The sequence below is a fragment of the Aythya ferina genome, assembly GCF_964211825.1.
Source record: "Aythya ferina genome assembly, chromosome: 1".
NCBI lineage: Eukaryota > Metazoa > Chordata > Aves > Anseriformes > Anatidae > Aythya > Aythya ferina.
This window is the reverse complement of record NC_140296.1, coordinates 104265165-104289453: the sequence shown is the minus strand read 5'-3', so window position 1 is coordinate 104289453 and position 24289 is coordinate 104265165. Positions and strand designations below refer to the sequence as shown.

General features: G+C 36.7%; 1 protein-coding gene and 1 long non-coding RNA gene across 5 annotated transcripts in view; one reads left to right on the top strand and one right to left on the bottom strand.

Annotated features, from left to right (window-relative positions):
• The window catches only part of SYNJ1 (synaptojanin 1), a 63876-nt gene that overhangs the window by 27435 nt on the left and 12152 nt on the right, over positions 1–24289 (top strand). For all 3 annotated transcript variants that reach the window (XM_084538973.1, XM_084538972.1, XM_084538971.1), the window contains exons 13-27: positions 1600–1623; positions 5850–6041; positions 6179–6263; positions 7461–7601; positions 8029–8221; positions 9604–9762; positions 11757–11913; positions 12281–12398; positions 12512–12727; positions 13504–13582; positions 14605–14767; positions 17989–18195; positions 18602–18730; positions 19350–19388; positions 24235–24282. In XM_084538973.1, coding sequence (XP_084395099.1) covers positions 1600–1623; positions 5850–6041; positions 6179–6263; positions 7461–7601; positions 8029–8221; positions 9604–9762; positions 11757–11913; positions 12281–12398; positions 12512–12727; positions 13504–13582; positions 14605–14767; positions 17989–18195; positions 18602–18730; positions 19350–19388; positions 24235–24282 — 1950 coding nt within the window. The remainder of the gene's footprint in view (positions 1–1599; positions 1624–5849; positions 6042–6178; positions 6264–7460; positions 7602–8028; positions 8222–9603; positions 9763–11756; positions 11914–12280; positions 12399–12511; positions 12728–13503; positions 13583–14604; positions 14768–17988; positions 18196–18601; positions 18731–19349; positions 19389–24234; positions 24283–24289) is intronic.
• Positions 3900–24289, bottom strand: part of LOC311446203 — a 32690-nt gene continuing 12300 nt past the window's right edge. The window contains exons 2-3 of one of the 2 annotated variants that reach the window (XR_014698803.1): positions 24139–24264; positions 3900–4382 (exon numbers count right to left, since the gene is read on the bottom strand). This is a non-coding gene — a long non-coding RNA (uncharacterized lncRNA). Of the gene's footprint in view, positions 4383–18741; positions 19177–24138; positions 24265–24289 lie in introns of those variants that run through there. The other variant, XR_014698804.1, reaches the window with a different exon arrangement.

Genomic DNA, 24289 nt, shown 5'->3' with positions numbered 1-24289 from the left:
TAAATGCTATTTTATATTCTGTTGGCTTATTAAAAGATAAAAAGATACTTCTGCTTTACTAATACTACCAAACTAACATGCTGCAGTCATTTCTTTACTGGTTATATTATGTTCATACCTGGTGGTGCTATAGGTAAATATTTGTGGAGCGTACTTGTCTGAACTGTACAGTAGATGCATGTGAGCTATGGTGTGTTCAGTTCTTCAAATCCATTTATAGCAAGTGTTAACCATGACATTTACTTGCTGAATCTTGGGGGAAAAAATACCCTAGTTTCTTTTAAAAATGTCTCTTTTTTTGATAAAGGTTTTCCTTAACTTGATCCATTATGTCAATGAAGAACTTCTCATTGTGGTGTTAAACAAGATGCAAAGCATTTATTCTTTTCATAAGCTCAGGAGAGCTAGTGTTTGTCATCATTCTGGTTTCTTCTACCAAGGAGCTAATAAAAGAAAATTTCAGATAACAGGAGCTATGAGAAAATTCCTGGTGAATGAGTTTCTGTCACAAAATTATTTTTTGTGTAAGAAGCTTTTCCCAGGAATGTGTGTACCACCAAAGTTTGTCAGGCTGTGGTGAAATTCTGCATCTAAATCAGAGAGAGATTTCGATACGGAGTTCTGCTTAGGCACAGTCATGTGGGATTTGGAGGGTCTGACTACCTCGATCTAGCTCACCTGATCGGAACGGGGCAGTGAGCCACAGAAACCTGCATTTCCAAGCAGGCATAGCCTGCACAGTCCCCAAGAGTGCCTAGTTGTGTCCCATCCTTCTGGAGCTGTGACAGGCAGGAAAGCAGCTAGTAGTCCTGGTATAAGACTGTGTTCAGAATACTCCCCTGGGATGTAAGAGGGAAAGGAGCTAGTTCTTGGGCAAGGAAGAAGCTTAAGCTTGAATCTTCTTCCCAGCATCCCAGGTAAGAATATCCTAAGTGCTGGGTTATTATAATTTTTAGGGACGAATAACATTCTTGACTTTTCAATTTTTTTTAACCTTTCTCATAGACAATTTCTAACATAGAATGGGAAAAATGTGTTAGAGCTTCAGTGCGAATCTGTGGCATAAAAAAAACAAAACACAACCTTGCCCAATCGTAGTATTCATCTTGCGGGAATGGATTCATTACTACATGGAATCAGGCTGTTTTCCTCTCACTTTTCCACAAGGTTTCGTGTTATTGTAACTTTTCCTGTATCTGAAACCTGCTAAATCCACCTTGCCTCAAAACTAGTTGAAAGTCTTTCTTGTTTAATTCTCACTTTCTCTGTGAACGCAAACTATCCTTTCAATGTTTGCAGCTCCTGTCAGCTGAGGACCATGAGTTTCTCTTCACTGAATGTAGTGTCTTTGTGTTGCCTACTAGGTGGGAATTAGCTAGAGAGATGCTTCAATATACTTAAATATACTACTAGCAGAGCAGGAAAGGGGACTTTGTTAAAACTGTTGTGAAACTCTAGATTTTGCAACATAGATGATGTATTTTAACTGATCTGAACAGTTACATGTAGTAAATCATATATTGTAGCATGTTCTCTCTCTTTATTTTAATTGTGTATTTGACTAATCTTTTTCTTGTTTCCTTCTTACTGCATCCGTAGTTTCAGAGCAATCATTACAATCAGGTATAGTATAGAAAATTAAGCTGTAAATATCTGAGCAGCTCTTCTTCTCTTTTATCTTATGCCTATTTGCATAATATTTGGTTGCGGGCTCACGTTTTCCTGGTACTGTTTGGGCCTGGCGTTCATCTGCCACAAAATTCCTTAATCTGAGACAGGTTCTTTAATACAAGAGAAGTGAAAATACAAGAAATAAAAAAGATTGCAATTATGCTTGGCTGTAAAGTATGAAAAGAGACAGCCAATACTTTGTGGTTTTTTTTTCCTTGTAGTTTTTGTTCTTATTTTTGCAAATGCTTTATTCTCGCTGTAGAGGAATTTGCTTTTTAAATTAGGTTTGGGAGCTTCTGTATTTTTGTTCCGTCAGAATGTTTAATTTAGGATATTGGGTGAAATTTCTGTAGTACAATCTGTAACTTCATTGACTTGGCCATTAGAAGGCCTTACGTTTGTTCTTGCATGAGACTGGCTGATTTTGTAATAATGTCCCAGCAAAGGCTAATGTTTTACAGGAATGATCTAAAATAATATGCTGACATTTGTTTTCTTGTGGAGCAAAAGTACAGTCAAAGCTACTGAGATATGGTTACCTCTGCATGCAACACAAAAGTCTTAGAGCATTTAGGTAAAATTCTCAGCAAATAGAAGGCCTGGAGAAGGGAAGAATAATCTTCTGCTTTGAGACATGACGGTGATACCTTGAGCTCTGTTTGATGGGCTTAAGACGTTGGGCTTAAAATGAGATGTTGGTATTCAGCAATACCATAACCATGAAGAAGTGATGATGATAAGAATGCACTGAGATGAACTAGATAGAGGAAAATGACGTGGAAGATCTGTGCATTTTAAGAAGCTTTTGAAGACTCCTAGTTCTTGTTGTGCTTCTGAACTTTGATGTCAAAAGTTTCTGATCCTTAACAGAAGTTCTCCTTTTTGTTGCAACTTAAGCTGTTTACATGAAGTTGCTCCATTTGAGGAGATTTATACATACTACATGTTTTTAGGGAAGACTGTGCTTACTTGTCACCTGTTCAACACTTTAATCACCTTGCTCCATAAACTATTAGTTAAAATGAAATATTCCTGATGCTTGTATGTTCAGATTTTACTATGTGCCGAGAAAATTTAAACAGGTTTCTGGGCTATTGTCTTAATAGGGTTCATTTTTACTACTTTTCAGAAGTAGTGAAACTAGATGAGATGCTTAGTTTCGAGATGAGGAGAAAAACTACATACTTAATATATGGGAGCATAAAGGGAGAGGAGGAGAGAAAGAAAAAAGGAAGCTACTAATAGCTGTTCAGACTGTTCTCCCATTTTAAGGGAATTGTGGGGTTCTGCACAGTATCCCGTGTACTGGCATGCTCAGGTACTGCAGATTAATTGGGGAGAATCCTTGGAAAAAACTCTTAAGATTTGTTGTTGACTAGATTTTTTGCTCAGATACATCTGAAGTGTTTGAAGCTTTTTTTGTTCTAGAACCAGCTCAGCTGTAATCTGTATTTTTGAACATTAAATGTTTATTCCCTTTACATTTATCTCAGCTTTGCTCTTTCTCTTTTTTTTTTTTTTTTTAATACCTACTTTTATTGAGTAGTTAAATAATGAAATCAGAGGCAGTGGTAACACACCTGAAATTAACTGATTCATTTGCGTTTTGTCCATATTTGCTGATCATTGAAATACACAGTGACATTGTCATTTTTGGTGTTACCATCTAGACTATATCAACCTAGTTTATAACTCATTAAGTCACAAATGTCAATTTTATTTATTTATTTTTTTAACTTACTGAGGTAACATTTCACTTTGGGCTTCATCCAGATACAGACTGTATGTGCTGAAAATTACCTACAGTATTTTGGATGTTGTAGCCAGAGTTCAGTCAAGGTCAGTTGTATAGAATATCCCACCAAGGATTTTAAATTATTATTCCTCTTGTAGAAATGATTTTCAAATATATGCCTGCCCAGTATGAACACAGGTTAAAATATATTTGTTTCAAAATAACATGAAATTCAATTGATTGGGGTTGTAATGTTGTAGGGTGAGACAATTTTTTGTCAAATAGATAAATAGCTAGAAGTGTGTAGTAAAATAATGTATGTGGGAAGTTAAGGAGCTCTTAAAAACTATTGATTCAATCAATATTTTGGAAAATCAGTGTTTTTGGAAAATCTTTCTGCTTTCAAGGTGTCAATTTAATGTTTGTAAACTAGCATGTTGTCCAGTCACTTACAAAGTTAGATTCTATTCTGGTAAGATTTTTCACATTAGGGGCTTGTTACAGGGCCAGCAGTTAGGTAAGCAGTAATTCATTCCTTCGTGGAAGGAGGTATGAATTATTTGGATCAACTATTTAAGCTGAAGGTTACTACCAAAAGGAAGAGGGGCTGAAGTGAACAGAATAGAAGTCCAAAACTCTGGTCTTTGCAGTACTCTCATTAAGATAAAAGCAATCTGTGCAGGTATTCAAAACTTGCCAGTGATATTATTTTGGATTCTAAAGCTCATCTTTTGGCTGATTTGGGTACCTGCATGCATCCTGGCTACATTTCTTGGATTGGTTTCTCTTCAGTGGTCAGGTGCTGGGGTGGTTTCTGTGTTTTGACTCTCAGAGGTTTTTCTAGCATTTTATGGCCTTGTTGACTTGACTGCTGCTCAGCGTGTAGATTCATCCAGTTGTAGACTCAGTGTGTGTCTCTCCTCTTCGGGCATAAGGTGTTCTGTTGGATCCTCAGTGTTTTGTTGACTTCATTTGCCTGGATTATGATAAGGAAATAAATGGAGTGATCCAAGCATGATCTGCTTGCAGTACCCCCAAAGAAGACACCACTCAATTCATTGGCTTTTGTATGCAATTGCCCCATATATAAGTATACAGGTATATGATCAGTTCACCAGAGAAATTGTTCACAAACAACAAATACACTGTGTTTTCTTCTATTGGTTCCAGTTTGTTTTAAAACCGTTAGGGCTAGAGAATACCTGATTTTTGTTTTAATTGGATAGCCAAGATTCTGGAGCAAATTTAAAGGTGGTAAACATAAAAAGAATAACTAAAAAGATGACAGAAACCCAGGTTCATCATTATCCTATTTGGGGATTTGAATGAAAATCATTTTGCAATCATTTGCAAGGCACCATGCAGTGGAGGGAAGAATTACACCTAATAGAGTTTCCCTGATTCTAATAGAATTATAACCATGGGAGACTTAAAAGTAGGTAAACTGCTATTACTTGGGTAAGGACAATGCAAATGATAGTGTTTACACTTGATGCTTTTTTTTTTCCCATTCAGATGAAAGAAAAAAGCATAATTAAAAAAAAAAAAAAAATCAGATCTCTTTGCTTGAGGAAATATCTATATCCATATATTATGCAGCTAATCTATGAAGGGTCTTCAAAAATTTTTATAATTCCGGTGTCTGAGCATTGAAAAATATTTTTTTTTACTCCTTCTCACAATGCCCAGATATTTACAAATAGGTCATTATTCTTTTTCCCATCTGGCAGATAAAAACAAGGCACAGAAATTAGTTTAATTGGTTTGAATCCTAGCTTGCTTCCTTCATTAAAGTAGAGCTTCAGGAATTCAACTGAGCTAAAAATATATATATAATTCAGATTTGTGGCTTAAAAAGAACATACTCTGATATGGTAATTTAACTTATCTATTTTAGTAAATGTATTTACATCAGTCTTTTTTACATTTCTAAAAATTAAAATATCTCTAAATTGTTGTGTTTTTTTTTTTAATGGAGATTGAATTTCATAAATGCCATCCATGAAAATGAGACAAATCTGTGCAGGCAAGTATTAAAAATAACAGTCTCCATAGAGAGTCACAGATAGGTGAGAGAATGGTAGATATTTATAGAAGAGAAACTGTTTTAATTTGATGTGTATATATATCTTACTATATATTAAATATATATTACTATATTTATATTACTATATGTAAATACATATCTATTTTGAACAAATTACTACCATCTTTAATTCAGTCAGTATCCTACTTAGGCAAATAATACATCTGCAAACGTACTTTCCCTGGCAAAATGCTGCATCCATCTTGCTTTCACAGTTTAACTTTCTGTATGTCTATGCATGGATTTATTGCCTCTTTTTTTTTTTAAGGGAAGATGTCATTGCCAAATTTTCTGGGTAAAAAAAAAAAAAAAAAAAAAAACTATAAAAAAATAACATATCTTCAAATGTTTTTGCAGCATCTGTAAAAGTGCTAAAGAGCATGTGTGAAAACTTTTATAAGTATGCAAAACCGAAAAAAGTTAGAGTCTGCGTTGGGACGTGGAACGTCAACGGGGGGAAGCAGTTTCGAAGTATTGCCTTTAAAAATCAGACCCTCACTGACTGGCTTCTAGACGCACCAAACATAGCTGGTATTCATGAATTCCAAGGTAGGATTTGTATTCTGTCATTTTTCCTTGAAAACTCTGATTTTCTTAATTAGGTCATGAACATTAATATATATTTGAGGCCTTGGTTCTGAAGTTAATTGTAAACAACAAATAGCTTTTTCAATATTTAAATGCAGATCGAAGAAGCAAGCCTGTAGACATATTTGCTATTGGATTTGAAGAAATGGTGGAGTTAAATGCAGGAAACATTGTGAATGCAAGGTAGGTGATAAAATCTCTACATAACCACATTTTTTGAGTAAAATGTTATTTATTTATTCTCTCTTTAATTGTAATTGTTGGGGTTATTCTATATTATTTTTTGACTGTATTCCGGTTCTCTCTGCTGGTTTCTATGCCAGGACAGCAGACGTTTTCTCAGCTTTCCATTGCAAAGCTGTGACCACTTACGTTACTTAGAATGTAATCACCAGGATCCAAACAGTCAGTACTTGGCTATGTTTTGGATTGCACCTTCAGTAGCTTAACTTTTCCCCTCACTTCACACTTTGAAGGAATTTCTCTCTGATGGTAGCGTTCTGCAGTCTCTGTGCCTTCCTACCGCTGAGAACAGCGAGCCCTCATGCTTTTTTTCCTTCCAAAAGCATGTATTGTCAGTGTGCCTTTATGTAATGTCTTCCATCAGATTCTGATCTTTGTAAAACAAGTATATCCTTCCATACTATCAGTTTTCACTGTTATTAAGAGCAGAAGTAAAATTTGATCATAATTTGATCTGTTTCTAGTTTGTATTTAGCTCTGTTATTCCATACATTACATATAGATATTACCATGGAGTGGTAATATATATATTTTTTCCCCTCTGTGGGGTATGCAAATGCACTTTTACCAGTGCTGGGTAATACTAATGATGAAGTCTGTGTGTAATCCTGGGATTGTATTCACTTTGTTGGTTGTTTTGTCTGCCTGTTCTGCAAGTTTTGTGGCATTTGTCAAGCTTTAATTCATTGGAAAAAGCATCTAAAGCCTATTGTACTTTTAGCCTTTGCACAGGCTTTTGTCCTGAGGATAGAGTGGCAGTTTGTGTCATCCCCTAATTTCACACTGTCTAGTTAGCACTGCTTCCAGATCTGTTATTTTTCATGTACATCCAATGCTAGCTCTGAAAACCATACTTTTATGTCTTCAAGGAAGTTTCTTCTTGATCTAAGACCACAGACATCTCTGTTTTCCAAAATTAACTGAGCTCTAGGCCAGGAGGTAACTCCTGAGAAAAATTCTTTTGGTTTTGCTTCTCTATTTTAGCCTCAGAAGTACATCATTCGTAGCGTGGCTTTGACTTACATCCCCAGTGTTTGGTTAAGGTTATTGTATGAACATCATTCAACTAGATCAACACTTTTGATACCTGCTTAATTTCTTATGTTTTAAAACTGGCATTTTTAATCCCACGGCCAGCACAACGAATCAGAAGCTCTGGGCTGCTGAACTGCAGAAGACTATATCAAGGGATTACAAGTATGTGCTGCTGGCTTCCGAGCAGTTAGTGGGCGTCTGCCTGTTTGTGTTCATCAGACCCCAGCACGCTCCCTTTATCAGGTCAGTGAATGCACAGCTGTGCCCAGGCTGGGTCACCTGCAGGTTACTGGGTATTGCAAAATAATAGCCAAGAGTGCTAAGAAGGAGGTTGGGCTCCAAAAGAGCTGTTCTGTCTTCTGGGGAACTAGTTGCTTAAATTCTTGTATTGTAGTTTTTAAATGCTGTATCAGTTGCCTAGAAGGCTTGAAAAGCTGAGGTGTTATATCATTGCTTGCTCGATAACTGTTAGCATCTTTTTAAAACGGTTCGGTGGCCTTCCTGCTGAAAGAACAATGTGAAAATGTCATATCCCCAAGATAAGGCCATGCTGTTATCCTTTGGTTGCTTTGCAAAGCACCCAGTGATACAGCACTTCTCAGGCAGACTTAAAGCTGTTGACTTCTGTGCCGTTGTGTTTAAAGGTTTAACAGTTGTTTAACTCTTTTAGGGACGTCGCTGTTGATACTGTAAAGACTGGCATGGGAGGAGCCACGGGTAACAAAGGTGCAGTAGCAATTCGGATGTTGTTCCATACATCCAGTCTTTGCTTTGTCTGCAGCCATTTTGCTGCAGGACAATCACAAGTTAAAGAGAGAAATGAAGACTTTGCAGAAATAGCTCGCAAGCTCAGTTTTCCAATGGTAAGCAAGTGTTCAAATTCCTTCAAAAATAAGAGATTAAATCCCTTGAGCTCCAGCAGTGTCATCCAAAAGATTTATTTATTTTTCTCCCCTCTTCAGATGCCTGCAGAAATTAAATTTCCTTGGATTAGAGGTCTCAGAGATAATTAAGTTCCCATAATTTTTATTAAAGTAGATGACTGGAAAAAGAACTGACCTTTCCACTGCAGTGACTGATAGGAGAGATGAAGCATAAATTCACTTGCATTTATTCACATGATTTAGCATAGGAAAGAGGCTTTCTAGGTTCCTGATAAATGGTAGAACTTCTGTAGATACTGAAGCTAATCAAATATGAGGGGGAAAAAATAACCATAGGAAACAGCACTGTTTTCTGCACTATTTTCACATAAGAATGATTTTTTTTTGTTAACTCATTTTAAGTTCTCATTAATTCATTTTTGTCAAATTAGATCATATAGTTCTGTAGTTTATTCTCATAAGGGGTTATCAGAAACAAATATTTGGTGATCTTAACACTGCAACAAAATGCTTGCTTGAGCCTTGAAGCTGTCTTAAATTGCACAGTCAAAATGTCCTTTGTTAGCCCTGTGGCGCTGTACAGGATATCTGAAACCTGATTTTACAAGGTTTCTTTTTTCTAAATTTTTCACCATGGTTCTGTTTCAGCTTTTCTTGAAAGTGTTTTATTTTTAGGGTTTCCAGAAACTGTTTCCTAAGTGCTGTTGTTTTAATCTGTCAGTGTATCTGCTCTGGGCAGATCTACTTAAGGACAATGGAAAAATCAAAACAAAGTAAAAGTTCTCACTTTAAACCCTAGGTTTTCTTCAAACTAAAAGAGCCTTTCCGTCTCTTCCCAGCCTTGAAAATTTTATGTAACTGAATGAACTGAAAAATTTGTGTAGCTGTAGTCTTCAATTTAATCTGAATAATAAAGGCTTCAATTTGCAGTTTGTCAGGGTATTGTACTAGAGAAATGCAGGATAGTGTTTTGTTGTTCTCCTTTGTAACTTATTTGTGATACAGGTAGCAGTCGTCATCTTGGAGCAAACTTCTAAAACTGGTGCAGAAGGAAGAGGAATTTTTGGAATCCAATTCAGATGATTCATGTTTCTTCAGAAATGCAAACAACATAAATGTTATTTCTTCCTTCATATCATGGATGTGTGAATACCACACCCTTGGCTATGTGGTTCTAACCATGTGCATGCTAAATACTAACACATAGTTCAGTTGTCCTCATCAGCTAGAAATGATGCATATTTTATAATTAAAATACAAGACAAAAACAAACACAAAAAAAAAAAATGAACTGCACCTGTAACTAGTAAATTTCTGTCACTTGATTGTTTTTAACTTCAGTGTGTGCTTGTCTTTTACAGGGAAGGATGCTGTTTTCCCATGACTATATCTTTTGGTGTGGTGACTTTAATTATCGAATAGACATTCCTAATGAAGAGGTTAAAGAACTAATACGACAACAAAACTGGGATTCCCTTATAGCAGGAGACCAGCTTATCAATCAGAAAAATTCTGGACAGGTATCTTAAAAACGCTACTGCATTTAAGAATACTTGGTTTTTATTTTTGGCTTTCAAGAAACAAGTTTCAGTGGTGCTTCTGTAAATCTATGATCCCCAGAACGTTTTATCACTTCTGTCAGGGCAGTAGTGTGGAAGGGTGTGTGGGTCACAGCAACATTTAGTAACGGGCTTGTAACTGCCCTGAAGAGGTAGTGATACCAATACAATGACTAGTTGTAGGAACAATAATTAGCAGATTGACTACAACATATAGTCCAAATGATAGCTTTTTACTTCCAAAGAAAAAGAGTGTGGAACAATGAAGTCTGAAGAAAGCTTCAGATTTAGATTTTTAGGGTTTCTTGGGGAGGCAGTATGTAGCAGTTAAAGGAATATTTGTAATGAGTCAAATTTTGTGCGAAAGTGTATAATCTATTTTTCCAGCTTTATGTGGGAATGCTGTAGATGGTAAAATTAGAGGCAGTCCTGTGTTTGTTTTGTCTGCTTGCCAGTGCTTTGATCATAAGCAGTGTTGTTCTGAAGTAGAATTCTCTTCGATTTACGTTCATGTCCTGTGCAACAGAAGAGGAAGGAAAACATTGACAAAATTGTTTTTATAGCCTAGTTCCTAGAGAAAAATGATGTAGGTTCAGACAGCACGATTGCCTGTTCATTTGATCCAAGTGGGAGAGGTTGCAGGGACACTTAAGACAGATACAAAGCTGGAAAGATCTATGGAAAATAACAGAATATGAAAAAGACTCAAGATCACCCCCTGGTTGGGGAAAACAAGGAGAGGCGTTAGTGCACACTCAGGCTGATACCCCATTACTGGGAGATGTCTGGCTGGGCAGCAGGGCAATGCAGCTGTCTGGCAAGAGGAGCTCTGCTGCCTGTGACTCTTAACACCCCTACAGACCCATGTCCCCACCCCAGCATCTATCTGTCATTCAAGAAAAGCATATACACAGCACCTTTTTTAATAACTGTAGGTAGTGAAATAATTACCGAAGGCAAAGAAATTCATAAATTGTCTCAGCAGTTGTGGATGATCTGATGGTGATGTTTAAATTGACTGGATTTCGATTTATATTTTCAACTGGAAAAGCACTCTAACCTGGTGTTTGATATGGACTTGGCTATAAGATCTAAGTTAGATTGGTACTTTCCAGATTTCTGACCAGGTAAAACTGCCTGTGCAAGATTAAGCTATAGATTGGAGCTGATTCAGCTAGCTAAAGGATTTTAGCTTATGTTTAATTTAAACACGTCAGGAGCGAGCAAATCTCCTGGCCTTCTAGGGCGTTGTCAGCTGGCTGTATCTGTTACACTGGGAAATACCAAACAGGGCTTCAGGGTTTTTGATTACTTGCAATTGATTCTGCTTCTCTAAATTCCCTGTGCACTCTTGACAGATAATTTCACATACATTTTTTATTCTGTTTTCCTTTCCTCTTGAGAAGAATGAGTGATAATATTTCTTTAATCTTTCAGATCGTATCAAATGTATTGATTTTAAGGTCTTTTTTAAAATTTTTCTTCCTCTTAACTCCTATTAATTTTCTTGTGGGACACCTTGCCTTTCTGGGAATGTTACGTATGTTCAGACAGGTACATAAAATATAAACCTCAGTTCCCAACTTTTGCTGATAAATGAGCAACTAATCAACTAATTAAAGTGTTGTGGACAGCATCTGTCTTCCTGGTGGCCTCAAGTTCTGCATAGCGTTGGAAGAACAATAGGTTGCTCAGGAGTCTGGGTTTAAAGACATAAATGTTGACATATTTCTATTTAATGATGATCTGTCTGGGTTGCTATTTAGTCATAGTGGCAAATGTAGAATGCTTCCAGCAGATAAAATTTGGAAAAGGATTCATACTATCAAATGACTCTTTTTTGGAGATGTGTATACAATTTTCACAGTTAAAAGAGAGAGTTCTGATTAGTTTCAAGCTGTTTCCCATCTGTTTCTGTCTTCTGGCATGACATATAATTGCTTTATTTCTTACAGATTTTTAGGGGATTTTTAGAGGGGAAAATTAATTTTGCTCCTACGTACAAATATGATCTGTTTTCGGATGACTATGACACCAGTGAGAAATGTCGCACACCAGCATGGACAGATCGTATTCTTTGGAGAAGAAGGAAATGGCCTTTTGATCGATCAGGTTTGAGTGCTTCCTTAAACTGTTTTAAAGATTCTTTTAACCGGCTTATGGGATCTATTTAGTGACATTCACAGTGCCGGTGATTCTGAGCTTCTATCCCAGACAGAAAGCTTCTAACAGTCTTTGATAAATAGAAGCAACACAGAACAGGAGGTTCAAGAATCAGACAGCAGTTACTGACGTTTCACTAGTTCAAAAGGAACTTGTTTGGTTTTTTTTGTTTGTTTGTTTTGTTTGTTTGTTTTTCTGTAAAATGCTTGGTTTTGGCTTTCATTTTTTCCCTTTTCAAAACAAATTATTTCTTTTTTAGCATGTTCCTATAATCATTATGTTTTTCCCATTTTGTTTTCTCTAATGCTGAATGTAGCTGAAGACCTGGATCTTCTGAATGCTAGTTTTCACGATGACAGTAAAGTCCCTTACACGTGGAATCCTGGTACCTTGTTGCACTATGGAAGAGCGGAGCTGAAAACGTCTGATCATAGGTTTCAGTTTTTCTTATACAGTCCTCATCGTTGAGGATTTAATATCAATGCTTTTTATATTTTGTTCCTTCAGATGTTCTTGCTTATAGGTTTTTCTTCATTTGTTTTTCAAGGCCTGTGGTGGCATTGATCGACATTGACATATTTGAAATTGAAGCAGAAGAGAGACAGAAAGTTTATAAGGCGGTGATCGCAATGCAAGGGCCACCTGATGGCACCGTAATGGTCTCCATCAGAAGTTCTTCAGGAGAAGAAAGCTATTTTGATGATAACTTGATCGATGATCTTCTTCAAAAATTTGCAAGCTACGGTGAAGTTATACTTATAAGGTTAAAAAAAGACTTTTCATTATTAATCTCTATTCCTCTTCACTGTTCCCATCTATTTCTTAATTGAAGTGACTTTCTTAGTGGGTGTTTCCATTCTGCTCTGCTTCATTTTTAACATTGCTTTCAAGTCTTATTTTAACGTTGAACAATTACAGTTGAAGATGTGTTTTATGTACCTACATGTGTTTTAGTTTTCAGACTTTTCCCACGTTTTCTTTATTTTTGAGAGATTATTATGCTTTGTCAGAAATCAGACTTAAATCTGTTATTTGTATGACTTTTGTACAGATTTGTATTCAAAAGTTAGTTCAGCAGTTTTAATGATCTGAAGTCAAGAGGATCCCTGTGAATGTTGTGTTTTCACAAAGCTGTTAATGGAGCAAAAAGTGGTGTGTGTTTTTTGCCGTTGTTGTTTTCATAAAGCTGAGAGCATGGTCCTGAGCACATAGTTCTAGCTAATGTGGAACACCTAATACTGATATCTGACCTGTAGCCACTCAATGGATATTGAATGTGTAAATGTAGCTGCATAATTTTTGGGAGGACAGTGATTTCTCTGTGATGTTTGCTTAGTTCTTTTGCCTTTTTTTTGCAAGAATACATTCAATTAAAGCTTATTAGCTAATATATATATATATACGAACTTAAAAAGAAATAAAATATTTTCCATCAAGGGAATCATTAAAAATCTTTATGGTGAGAGGCTTCAGAGGGCAGTAGGTAGGATGAAGTATTTTAATGATCATTTACAAATCACTTACCAATGGACTTTACAGGTTCGTGGCAGACAAGATGTGGGTAACCTTTTTGGAAGGAAGCTCTGCTTTGAATGTCCTGAATTTGAATGGTACTGAGGTAATGTAAAAATTACTGAACTTCTGAATAGCAACAGAAGATCCAAATTTTTAAGCAGTACTTCATTTTGATTTTTACAAGGTTTTTGTGTTTCATAGTAGACTGTTGCATTTAGTCTTTTTTTCTACTTCTGATAGCCTCATAGCATTTATGTTTTCTTTCAAAAAACAGCTGAAGAAAGTATCAAAATAAATTTATTTTTAGGATAAGGACCGTTAGAGAAATTAAGATTCCAAGTTGAAGGGGATCTTCATCAAATAAAAGACTTTAAAATTCTTTTTTCTTTAATTACTTAAAAAGTGTAGTTTTTAACTTGAGTTTGTAGTATGAACTACTTCATCACTTTTATAGCCTGGTATTATTAAGAGTTCATCATTCCTGTATTGAAATTTTCACATTGCTAAGTGACTGCAGCTCTGTCATTGACTTCTGTAGGGCTGGTATTTCATCTTTGTAAAAATTTCAGTTCTCATACTCAGCTTTTTACTGAGCTATAGTCCTATTAAGACTTAGATTCTATGAGGTGATACTTGCAGATGGATCCCCGTACCTGTTGAGAGTTTCACTGACGGTGCATGCATGATAGGGGCTCAGTGTCGTGTCAGCCTGCAGAATGAAGGCCTGCTGTTTTATTAGTGTCTAATGACTTATTAATGTAGTTTACTGGCAAGTCTGTTTTCCTTTACAAAGTGTAGTGTCTGTGTCAGAATAAATAAACCAGAAACTTTCGTATTAACTGGAAAGAAAAATCTTGTTAGATACGTTGTCTGTTTTTCTTTAGAAAGTTATTAAGTAGTTGCAATTAATGGTTTAAACTACATAAGTGTACCTAATTACCAAAATGAAGTGACCATAATTATTTTCTGTGACATGTCACTGTCATTGTTTGGTTCCATAAATTCTAATAACCTTACTTGTGATATTTTCAGTATTTATTTTTTTGCCTCATTAATCTAGAATGCTGAATTACAGTATTGCTATTTTTAACAATTTGTTTTGTGCATCCCTTTTTGACAATTCAGCTACTAGGAAGGATTATAAACATAAGCTTGAAAAATCCAGACTGGATCAGAAGTTTGGAAGACGAAATGAATCTAGAGAAGATGAATGTTGGACTGCCTTCATCAACAAGCTCCACTTTGCTTTGTGAAGATGCTGAGGTTACTGCAGACTATGATATGGAAGGTTTGTTGAAAAAAATGTTAGTGATATTTTTGAAATGCTTATAGTTCTAATTAATCTGGTTAATATATATACTGATACTACGATTTAAAAAGCATATACCTTGCTGAAACAGGTAAACTGAAAGTCTGGTTATTTGCAACAATATCTTGACAACTCGTTGAGCAGTGTCAGCTTCGTTGTTGCTGTATGCATAGGCTTTACTAATTTGCTCACATTTTGCTAATTGCACATCTTACTAATTTGCTCATCATTTTCATCTCATTCTGTGATGTCTCAAAGGTTGCTTTGTTCAGGTAGCTTTTACTGTTTATAGAGACACTATAAGCAGGATATTTGCAGCCCAGAAAGCCAACAGTATCCTGGGCTGCATCAAAAGAAGCATCGAGGGAGGTGATTCTCCCTCCCTACTCTGCTCTTACGAGACCCCACCTGAAGCACCGTGTTCAGCTCTGGGACCCCCAGCACAAGAAGGACATGGGCCTGTTAGAATGAGTCCATAGGAGGGGCATGGGGATGATCAAAGGGCTGGAGCACCTCTCCTACAAAGCCAGGCTGAGGGAGCTGGGACTGTTCAGCCTGGAGAAGAGGAGACTGGGGAGGCCTTAGGCCTTCCAGTGCCTAGCGGGGGCCTGCAGGAAATCTGGGGAGGGACTCTGTCAGGGAGCGTAGTGAAAGAATGAGGAGTAATGGTTTTAAACTAAAAAAAGGGTAGACTTAAAATAGATATTAAGAGGAAATTCTTCACTCAGACAGTGGTGAGGCACTGGCACAGGCTGCCCAGAGAAGCTGTGGATGCCCTGTCCATGGAGGTGTTCAAGGCCAGGCTGGATGGGGCTTTGGGCAGCCTGGTCTGGTGGGAGGTGTCCCTGCCCACGGCAGGGGGTTGGAATTGGATGACTCTTAAGGTCCTGTCCAACCCGAACCATTCTGTGATTCTATATACATAGCTTCAGAGTACAAAACAGTTACTTTTTTGGCTAATACCATGGAAGCTTATTAGTCCTATCCCCAAAAAAACACGATCAACCTTTGACAGGCAAGAAAATATCAGTTGGATGAGGAAGCCTTCATCCTCTATAGCTCCTTGCAACAGGGTGATCTTGAGCATTCAATTGCTGTTTTCCAGTTTCCTGTTTTGTCTTTTTTGTCACTACTTTTTTAATGGATTCCTTGAGCTGCTGAGTGTCACCGTTGCAGCAAGTGCACCTCTGCTTTTCTTCATGTTTCTAATCTATGTACTTTGTCACAGTTCTTGCAGTAAATGTATGCCAAGGGCACACAGCTGTGCTACATCAAAACTAGGCCCTTGATCACAGAAAGTCAACCTCCTAGGTTGAGGGACTTTGTTCAATATTGCTCAAAGGTAGTTCTAGATGATAGAAATAAGAGCTATTTAATGAAAGCAGACTCCCAGTATCTATTGAAAATACAATCGGTAAACACAATTGAAAACACAATTCTAATTCTTAGAAGGCCCTTAAGCTTCTTGTCAGATGTTTTGAAAAGTGGATCAAGTTGTGTAGTAAAGACAGTTTTCGACTTGAGTGAAGATAAAGAAAATGCTAAGCCTCTAAAGGTAGTCCTAAAATGAATTTATTTCCTTGATATGTAATTATTTGTTATCACAGGGATCTGCAACCATCCTGGGAGTATATATATATATATATATTTTTTTAATTGAGTAGAATAATTAAGGAAAAAATAGAGCAATGTCTTTTTTCTGATAGAACAGCCTCTCTGGACATTCATCATGTGGCTGGATACCACACTTGGAGTTCAAGAAATGATTTGCTATGGCTAAAAGTCTACTAAAGAGTGTTTTCAAAAACCCTGATAGACTGAGATACTGTTCTAAACACAAGGTCAAGGGAGATTTTTAGATGTATGCAAGGTTTCTAGATAGTGTTATGCCTTCATGAGATCTGAATCATGATGTCTGAATAATCTGAATATCATGAATCAATAACATCATCTCCTGATGTATTGTACTGACTGTAGTTTATCAAAGGATTTTCAAATCACTGTGTGGGAGTAAGCCTATGTGTTTAATCACAGCAGTTGAATGTGAATTTTGAGTAATGGAATTGGATTTATATGCAGCTTTGTTTTATTTGTTCATTAGTGTCTCACTTCAAGAATATCTGGGGGAAGAAAGCAGGAAGGTTTGTAGGCAGACCTGCAAAGCTTAAGTTGTGCATATATTTTTGTTGTCTTTTTATGTTTTGTTGTTTATTTTTTTGGTAGCTTTTTTTAATCATTGTAAGTATTGCTCAAGCCCTGTGCTTTGGCCTCTGTGTTCAGAAAATAAATTTCTCTGGGAGGTCTGACTCATTTTATTTGCTATATTACGACGTATTCTTCTTACATCCTTAGCAAGTAAAACATCTGTTTTTTCCAGCAGTATCTTAAAAACAAATATAAACCAAAACAACAACAAATCTTCTACACCTTAACCCGTGACACTTCTTATGTGTATTCCATTTTTCTTTTGTATTTTATAGGGTGCTGGGTTTTTCTTCTGTTATTATTTTCTTGAACAGATATACTTGCTGGATGTAGTCATTATGTCCACGGTGATTTCTGTTGTTGTCTTAGGACTGAGTAGCTCATTTGCTCTGGTTTTCTATCCAAGCTTTTTAGTAGCAAACATACTGCAAAAGCTTAAAGAAAGGAGGTGGCAGCTCTTCTTTTTTCTAGGATATACTGGAAAGAGTAGACAAAGGGTTTTTTTTTGTACAGGTATTTCATAAAGGAAGGTATGTTTTGATAAGGGTACAGGTATGGGAAACCTATATGAAAGGTTACATTTGCTTTTCGTTGTCACGTGACACTTCATCTCTTTCCAATTCCTGTAGAAAGCAGAACTTTGAAGGTTCAGAGGCCTGTATTGTTGGTTAAATTTTTACTAATTATCCCATGGGAAACAGTATGGTTCCTTTAAAATGTGACCTCAAATACTACAAGACCCTGAAATCTTGTGCATTTGGAGTGTTTCAACTGATTTGAATATATCTACATTCCTTGTGTGTGACTTTATGATGTAAGAATCATACTTAGATTAAGAATCATACTTAGATCACTGGGAAAATTCCTTGCCTTTAAGGGTTTTTTGCAGAAAATCCCCTACCTAGAATCAGTTCATAATCTTCCCACTTTTTAAAATAACTATAGCTCCCTTTATTTTACATGCTTTTTCTTTTTTTGGGGTGGTTGTTATCTAGGTGACATCGATGACTATAGTGCTGAAGTAGAAGAAATCCTTCCCCAGCATCTCCAGCCAACGTCAAGCTCTGGTCTAGGAACCTCCCCAAGCTCTTCACCGCGTTCCAGTCCCTGTCAGTCGCCTACGCTGTCAGATGGACCAGCGCTCCCAGTGAGACCGAGCCGAGCACCTACAAAAACTCCAGGACCACCCATTTCCACACACAGTGAGTATTACATTGCTCGACTTGCTCTATTACTGTATGGCCTGGCAGTGGAATGGCCCACTGGCAAAATACTAGTTTATAGAGTATTTTTAATAGTGCTTTTAGATTAATAAAAGAAGAAATGAATAATTTTGTCATTATGCATTCTACGCAGAACTTTACAAAGGCAGCCTTGGGTAAATCAACTCTCATTCTTTCATCAGCATATGCTTTTTAAGCATATGAGACAAAAATCCTGGTTTAGAAAATCAGCTTGTTTTCATCATTGGTTTATTCCTCATTCTTCTTCTCTTAAAACCCCGATTCTACTTCTGTATCATCATATTGAAAATAATTTTCTATTAGAAAAGCTTTACTGTGATTAGACTGTGCAAGTGATTAATTTGTTTTCTGTCATGTTCTCCAGGTGAAAGTCAGCTTGGTACCCAGCAGAAAGAGTCTTCTCAGACCTTGGAGCCTAAGCGTCCTCCACCACCTCGCCCTGTTGCTCCTCCCGCACGTCCCGCTCCACCACAAAGGCCACCTCCACCATCAGGTAATGTGGTGACACGTATCAGGAGGGCAGGAACATTTTGTTTCAGCTCTGTGAGATGAGCTTTGAAGTCCTAGACCCAAACTGCTTATTGTTGATTTAGAGTGCAATGCAACGTACCAGTTTTTCACTGAAATGTTTTGTTCATACCATTTAGTAGCAAAATTATGATGTTGAAATAACATCATTTTTCAACACCATTTAAATATCATTTTCTTTGCCTAATGAATAAGTTTTATAATGTTTATAAACTTACTTTCACAGCTCAAAAATGTGGGCTTCCCACAGCAGTGTTTATCAACACTTCTGCTTTTGTATAGCATCTTCATTTTTTATATTAAAGATAAATAATCTTGTGCATTCAATGATTTCTATTCCTTTAGTTTTGACATCAGTATACACGCATGTTATCATGTCTGAGTTTTTAACGTAGAGTCCATCTGGATCATCTGAAAATATAAACAATTGAGTGTTAAGAGAAAGTGGATGTTCAGAAACATATGGGCAGCATAGCAACTAACAAACTGACCCTTGTCATTTTTAACTTTCTCATTCTTTTTCTTCCCTCTTACTGTACTGATATTTTTCATTATTGCTGCATTCATTTCTTAAATACTGTAAGGCGGTAGGAGCCCTGCACCTGCTAGAAAAGAATTTGGAGGTAATGATTTTAATTGTTTTTGGATATGACTATGTAGCAAAAATTCTGTGGTGGTCTCTTGTGATGATATTTATTTAATATAATGATGTCCAAAGGCAGAAATGATGTTGATATTTATGAATAAATATATTGCCAGAAGTCGATACACTACACATTAAGATTGTTACAGGTTTTTATTACTTTGTCCTGGTCATAACATACCCTATATTGTAACTAACTATTCTGTGAAAGCTATCTTGTTTCCAGTTGTGAAAAGCATAGGCTTTTTTCTTCACTGTCCATGATCTGGAGCACTGTGAAATGGACTGTGATTGTAGCTACTTGGAGTGATTATCCATTTATTGCTCAGGTTGAAACTACTGCTGAAATTAAATTTCCCTTGGATGATTACCAGTTAGCGAAGAGCTGCAAATCACTGAGCTGTACACTGACATCTAGATAGTTTATTTTCTATTTCCAAGTCTCTGAAATGTGCTCCGAAGCCCTTTCTAGAGACATGAAATATGCTTTATAGTTCTTGGAACTAGATTGTAATTTAGCAACACAAATTTAGTAAAGGAATTTATGCAGTTACTTTAAAGGCACTTGAGAACTACAAGACTTTACAAAGTAACAAAATGCTGAAATAATCCTCCCCTAATTCTTTTCTTTTCTTTTTTTTTTTTTTTTTTTTTTTTTTTTTTTTTTTTTGATAATGCTGAGGGCATTATAAACTCTCTGGGCTAGCGTTTTTTTTTTTTCTGTCTTGACCTGGTTTTGCACGTTATAACAATTCACCTGTTCTCCGAAGTGCTTCTTGAAACTAATTTTGTCCCTTTTTGTCATGCGATTCATAGCTGAGCTGTCCTGCTTGGACTTATATCAGCTCATTAAATATCAGCTCATTAATAAATGAGATAAAGTGAGTCTCTGGAATACTTTCTTAATGGCTCATCAGACATTGGCACTCAGTTGGTGGAAACATTTATTTGAGAGAACAATTCTAAACTTTTCAGCAATCCCAGAAAATACATAATCTATTTTACAGAGTATATAAATATAGCTTATTCTGATGTGGGGCCAGAGATGTGCATAGCTCTTAGGTACAGTTGAGGGGAGGAAGTCATTATGCCAAATGTGTGATACTTCAAATTAGTTAAAATGCTTAAGCTTGAGAATATAGTCGGTGTATACATAATGCATGACATGTGACTATACAGGATAGTCACGTGTACATGTATGGTTTTCTGGATGGTTTTCTGCACATAGACGCAATTTGCGTAGTTTCAGTCTCAATTGTATAAACATTAGCCTTTCTTTTTTTGCTCTTTCCCAACATAGCTTTGCATAAAACTTGTTTTTATGCAATTTTTGAAGTGTAGTATGTTTTGTCATAATTCTGACCTAAAGCTCATCCTACTTTGTTTGCTTTTGCTTCATTTTCCACTTATGGAGTATGCTTATAAAGCATAATGCTTTGCTTTTCAGCAGTACCTGAGCTCAGCTCTGAGCAAATTAGCACAAGACTGGAAGCAGTGTAAATGTCATAATGTTTGGGTAAATTACATTGATTCTCTTATCTAGAATACCAGCTCTTGTACTATGAAAGTACTATGAAAAATAACCCTGTGTACTGTGCATGCGTATGAAACATTTGTTTTAGACTTCTGTAGTACAAGCAAAATGATTATGATCATATCTTGGAAATGTAGTACATTTTAAATGTTATTCCACCTTCCCCAACCATGTATTCTAACGTTTTATTTTGAGGGCTTCACTCCCTTCGGTACCCATAGTGTTTCTTCTCATGGGTCAATATTATTTCAATAAGTGAGTAAGACGTGGGCATCTAAGTGGTTTTTTAGAGGTTGGTCATACATAAAATCAATTCAGAATTCAAGGAATAATGGAAACAAGACTATGTGCTAACTCTAGTGGTTAGAAATGATAAAGGCTATTGTCAATTAACTGAAGTTTTTTGTTTGTTTTTTTTTAAATCACGTTTTGTTTTTTCCTTTAACAGTAATACTCAAAATTTTCCTGATTCATGTAGGAAGGGCTGATAGTTGTCTTTATCATTGGTTTAAATTGTGAAAATGAGGTTAAGACTGAGAGAATGCACAGTATTTTCAGTATATGCAACAATTTGGGTAAAGTATTAATTTTCACAGTGATTATCCTCTAGATAAATATCTTAAACCTGGAAAATGCAGTAGTAAAATTGATATTAAAAGAAATGCAAGGTTGCCAAGCTACAAAAACAAATGCACCCAAGCAGCAAGTATTTCTTAGTGTACGTTGATAGTTACGTTGTAATTTAGATCAGAATTAAAGTTGAGTACATTAGAACATGACAGTCATTCTGAAAAAGCTAATTTTTATTGTTTAAAAAGAAAAATATGGTGAAACAACTCTTCCTCTTGTGCTGAAGAATGAATATTCAGTAACAGAGGAAACGAAAGGCCTTAATCCTAAAACAGTTAATGCATTGTTCAAACATTAGTAAATGGCCTAGATTTCTCTCCTATATATATGTGTGTGTATATGTATTTATAATCATAGAGTGGTTTGGGTTGGAAAGGATCTTAAAGACCATCCAGTTCCAACCCCCTGCCATGTGCAGGGACACCTCCCACCAGACCAGGTTGCCCAAAGCCCCATCCAGCCTGGCCTTGAACACCTCCAGGGATGGGGCATCCACAGCTTTTCAGTGGATGCACGCACACACACAGACACTTGAATTTAAGAGAGGTTGGAGTTCAGTTTCCATTAAGCTAATGTGTAAATGTAACCTTTGCAAAGCATGCAGTTCTGTCTAAAAGATGTCAGGGCATAAGTTACAGATTTGTTTCCATATAAATCCAACCCCTTTCCTTAAAACACTATTGTAAAACAAGCATGTGGTGTCTGTGCCTGCACAACTCTGTTTCAAACTGCAGTTAGAAATTTTAAGCTATATGCAGACTATGGTAACAGTTACAAATCATATCCAAAAATTTGTTTCAGGTTGAGGTGTACCTTTTTTCCTGTCCTTAAGATGAAAAGGTTCTTACAGTGCCAGTTGTGATAGCATTATCACAACATAACTTTGCTTTGTCACCACTGAAGAGCATTATTAGTGAGTGAAATTTGGGGTATTTGATTTATATTCCCTTTCTCACCCATTTAATGAATATTTTTAAATTTTGCTAACCCTTTTAAAATCCTCGTGCACAGAAGTCTTCTTTTGTATGGTACATCAACATGAGAATACGTCTATGTGCTTATGGTCAAAGATACTCTCTCCATTCCTTTCCTTGAAAGGAGTTGATTAATAATCTTTCAGAAAACAGGATTTGCTTAAAAAAATAAATAAATAAATAAATAAATGAAAATACCTATTCAAAGTATGAGCTGAGGTGAGCCTTGGGAGGGGAAAGTGCAGAAGGTCTGTGAAATGAACAGGCTAGTTCCCACTCCTAGAGAGGTTTTCTTGTGTCCATTTCCATGTAATGAGATGGACAGCTAGGTTCAGAAGGGTGTCCTGTGAGAATGCTCTCTACCTCCTTTTTATTTCTCCAGTTAGCAGGTAGGCTTCTAACAGCCTATGGGTTACTGCTGTATCTTCTTCCCCGGTGCTCCTCTGGGTTGCACAGGAGAAGAGCAGAGCCAATACCTGAAAATGACATGTTCTGGCAGTGCTCTCCTTCTGTGCCCCCTGCTTGTGTTCTGTGTTTATCCCTCCTCAGTGCTGTTTCTCTCAGAACATCACTGTCAGTGGAAACGTAAGGTTAACTGGCAGAGCCTGGAACTCACCCAGAATACATAACATACACCAGTGTCGAACATCTTGAAACCAGATGTTCAGCAAAACCAGAGATCTGACATGTCACGTACCAGCCTCTACTCTTCCCACTCTAACACCTCCACCCATAACTGCCAAAACTCGCAGCGCTCTTTCCAGATCATAGAGAGCTCCTGAGCAGATACCACACATTGGCACATGATGAGAAAGCATGAGGCTGTGTCATCGCTAAGGCAAAAGTTGCTTTTAAGGCAGGCTTCTTGAACAGTAGCTCCTTCGTGTCACCTACACTAAAGCCATTCCAGAGTTGGCAGATGTTATTTAACTCCTATCCACATGCCTTAAGGATTCCTCCTTGCACACCATCTGGTGTTATCTACATGTACGTCCTGCCATGTTGTTACCATACAAGTTTATGGACCCTATATACGCTTGATCGTATTACGGAATCAAAATAATTCAGCATGATTATGCATGATTGAAAATCTTCTTTCTCTCAGTCTGAACTGGAACATCTACTGCAGATATTCTCTGCACCAGTTGATACAGGTTTCTCAAGTAGAGTGCTGCTTGGGGATAACATGATACAATTCCGTAGGATACAATGCGTTGTGCAAAATTAGAAACTTACTTATTCCATAAACTTGGCTATTCAAATATACTCTTGTCAGAAATGTACTATATAGTATTCTCCTGAGTTACTGGAAGCAGCCCTCATGTTGCAGGGTATAAATGATGTACATATATTTTCAAGTGCTGGAGTATAGGTACGTGCTCTGACTTAGAAGAGTTTAAAGACTGATATCATTCTGAATTTACAAAAGTTTGTGGAGAATGTATACTTAAGAACCTTTCAGCTGTAATGCAAAATGTGTCTAATCATGATCTTCTTGATCTATAACTCCTGTCAGTCTGTGTTCCCCATGCTGCTCCAAACAGGTATCTCCTACAAGTACCTACAATCTAGCTAGGCCATTTTTAACTTACGTAGAGCTGTCTTGTGGCAGTATCCTTTCTGTTTTTGCTTTCTCAGTCTGCTGCTTTTCTTATGCAATGTACAGCTTCTCTTCTTTCTCTGAAAAGGTCTTGGAGCTCCTCCCAGTCCTGGGGTAGCTAAGAGAGAAGTAGAAGGTAACAT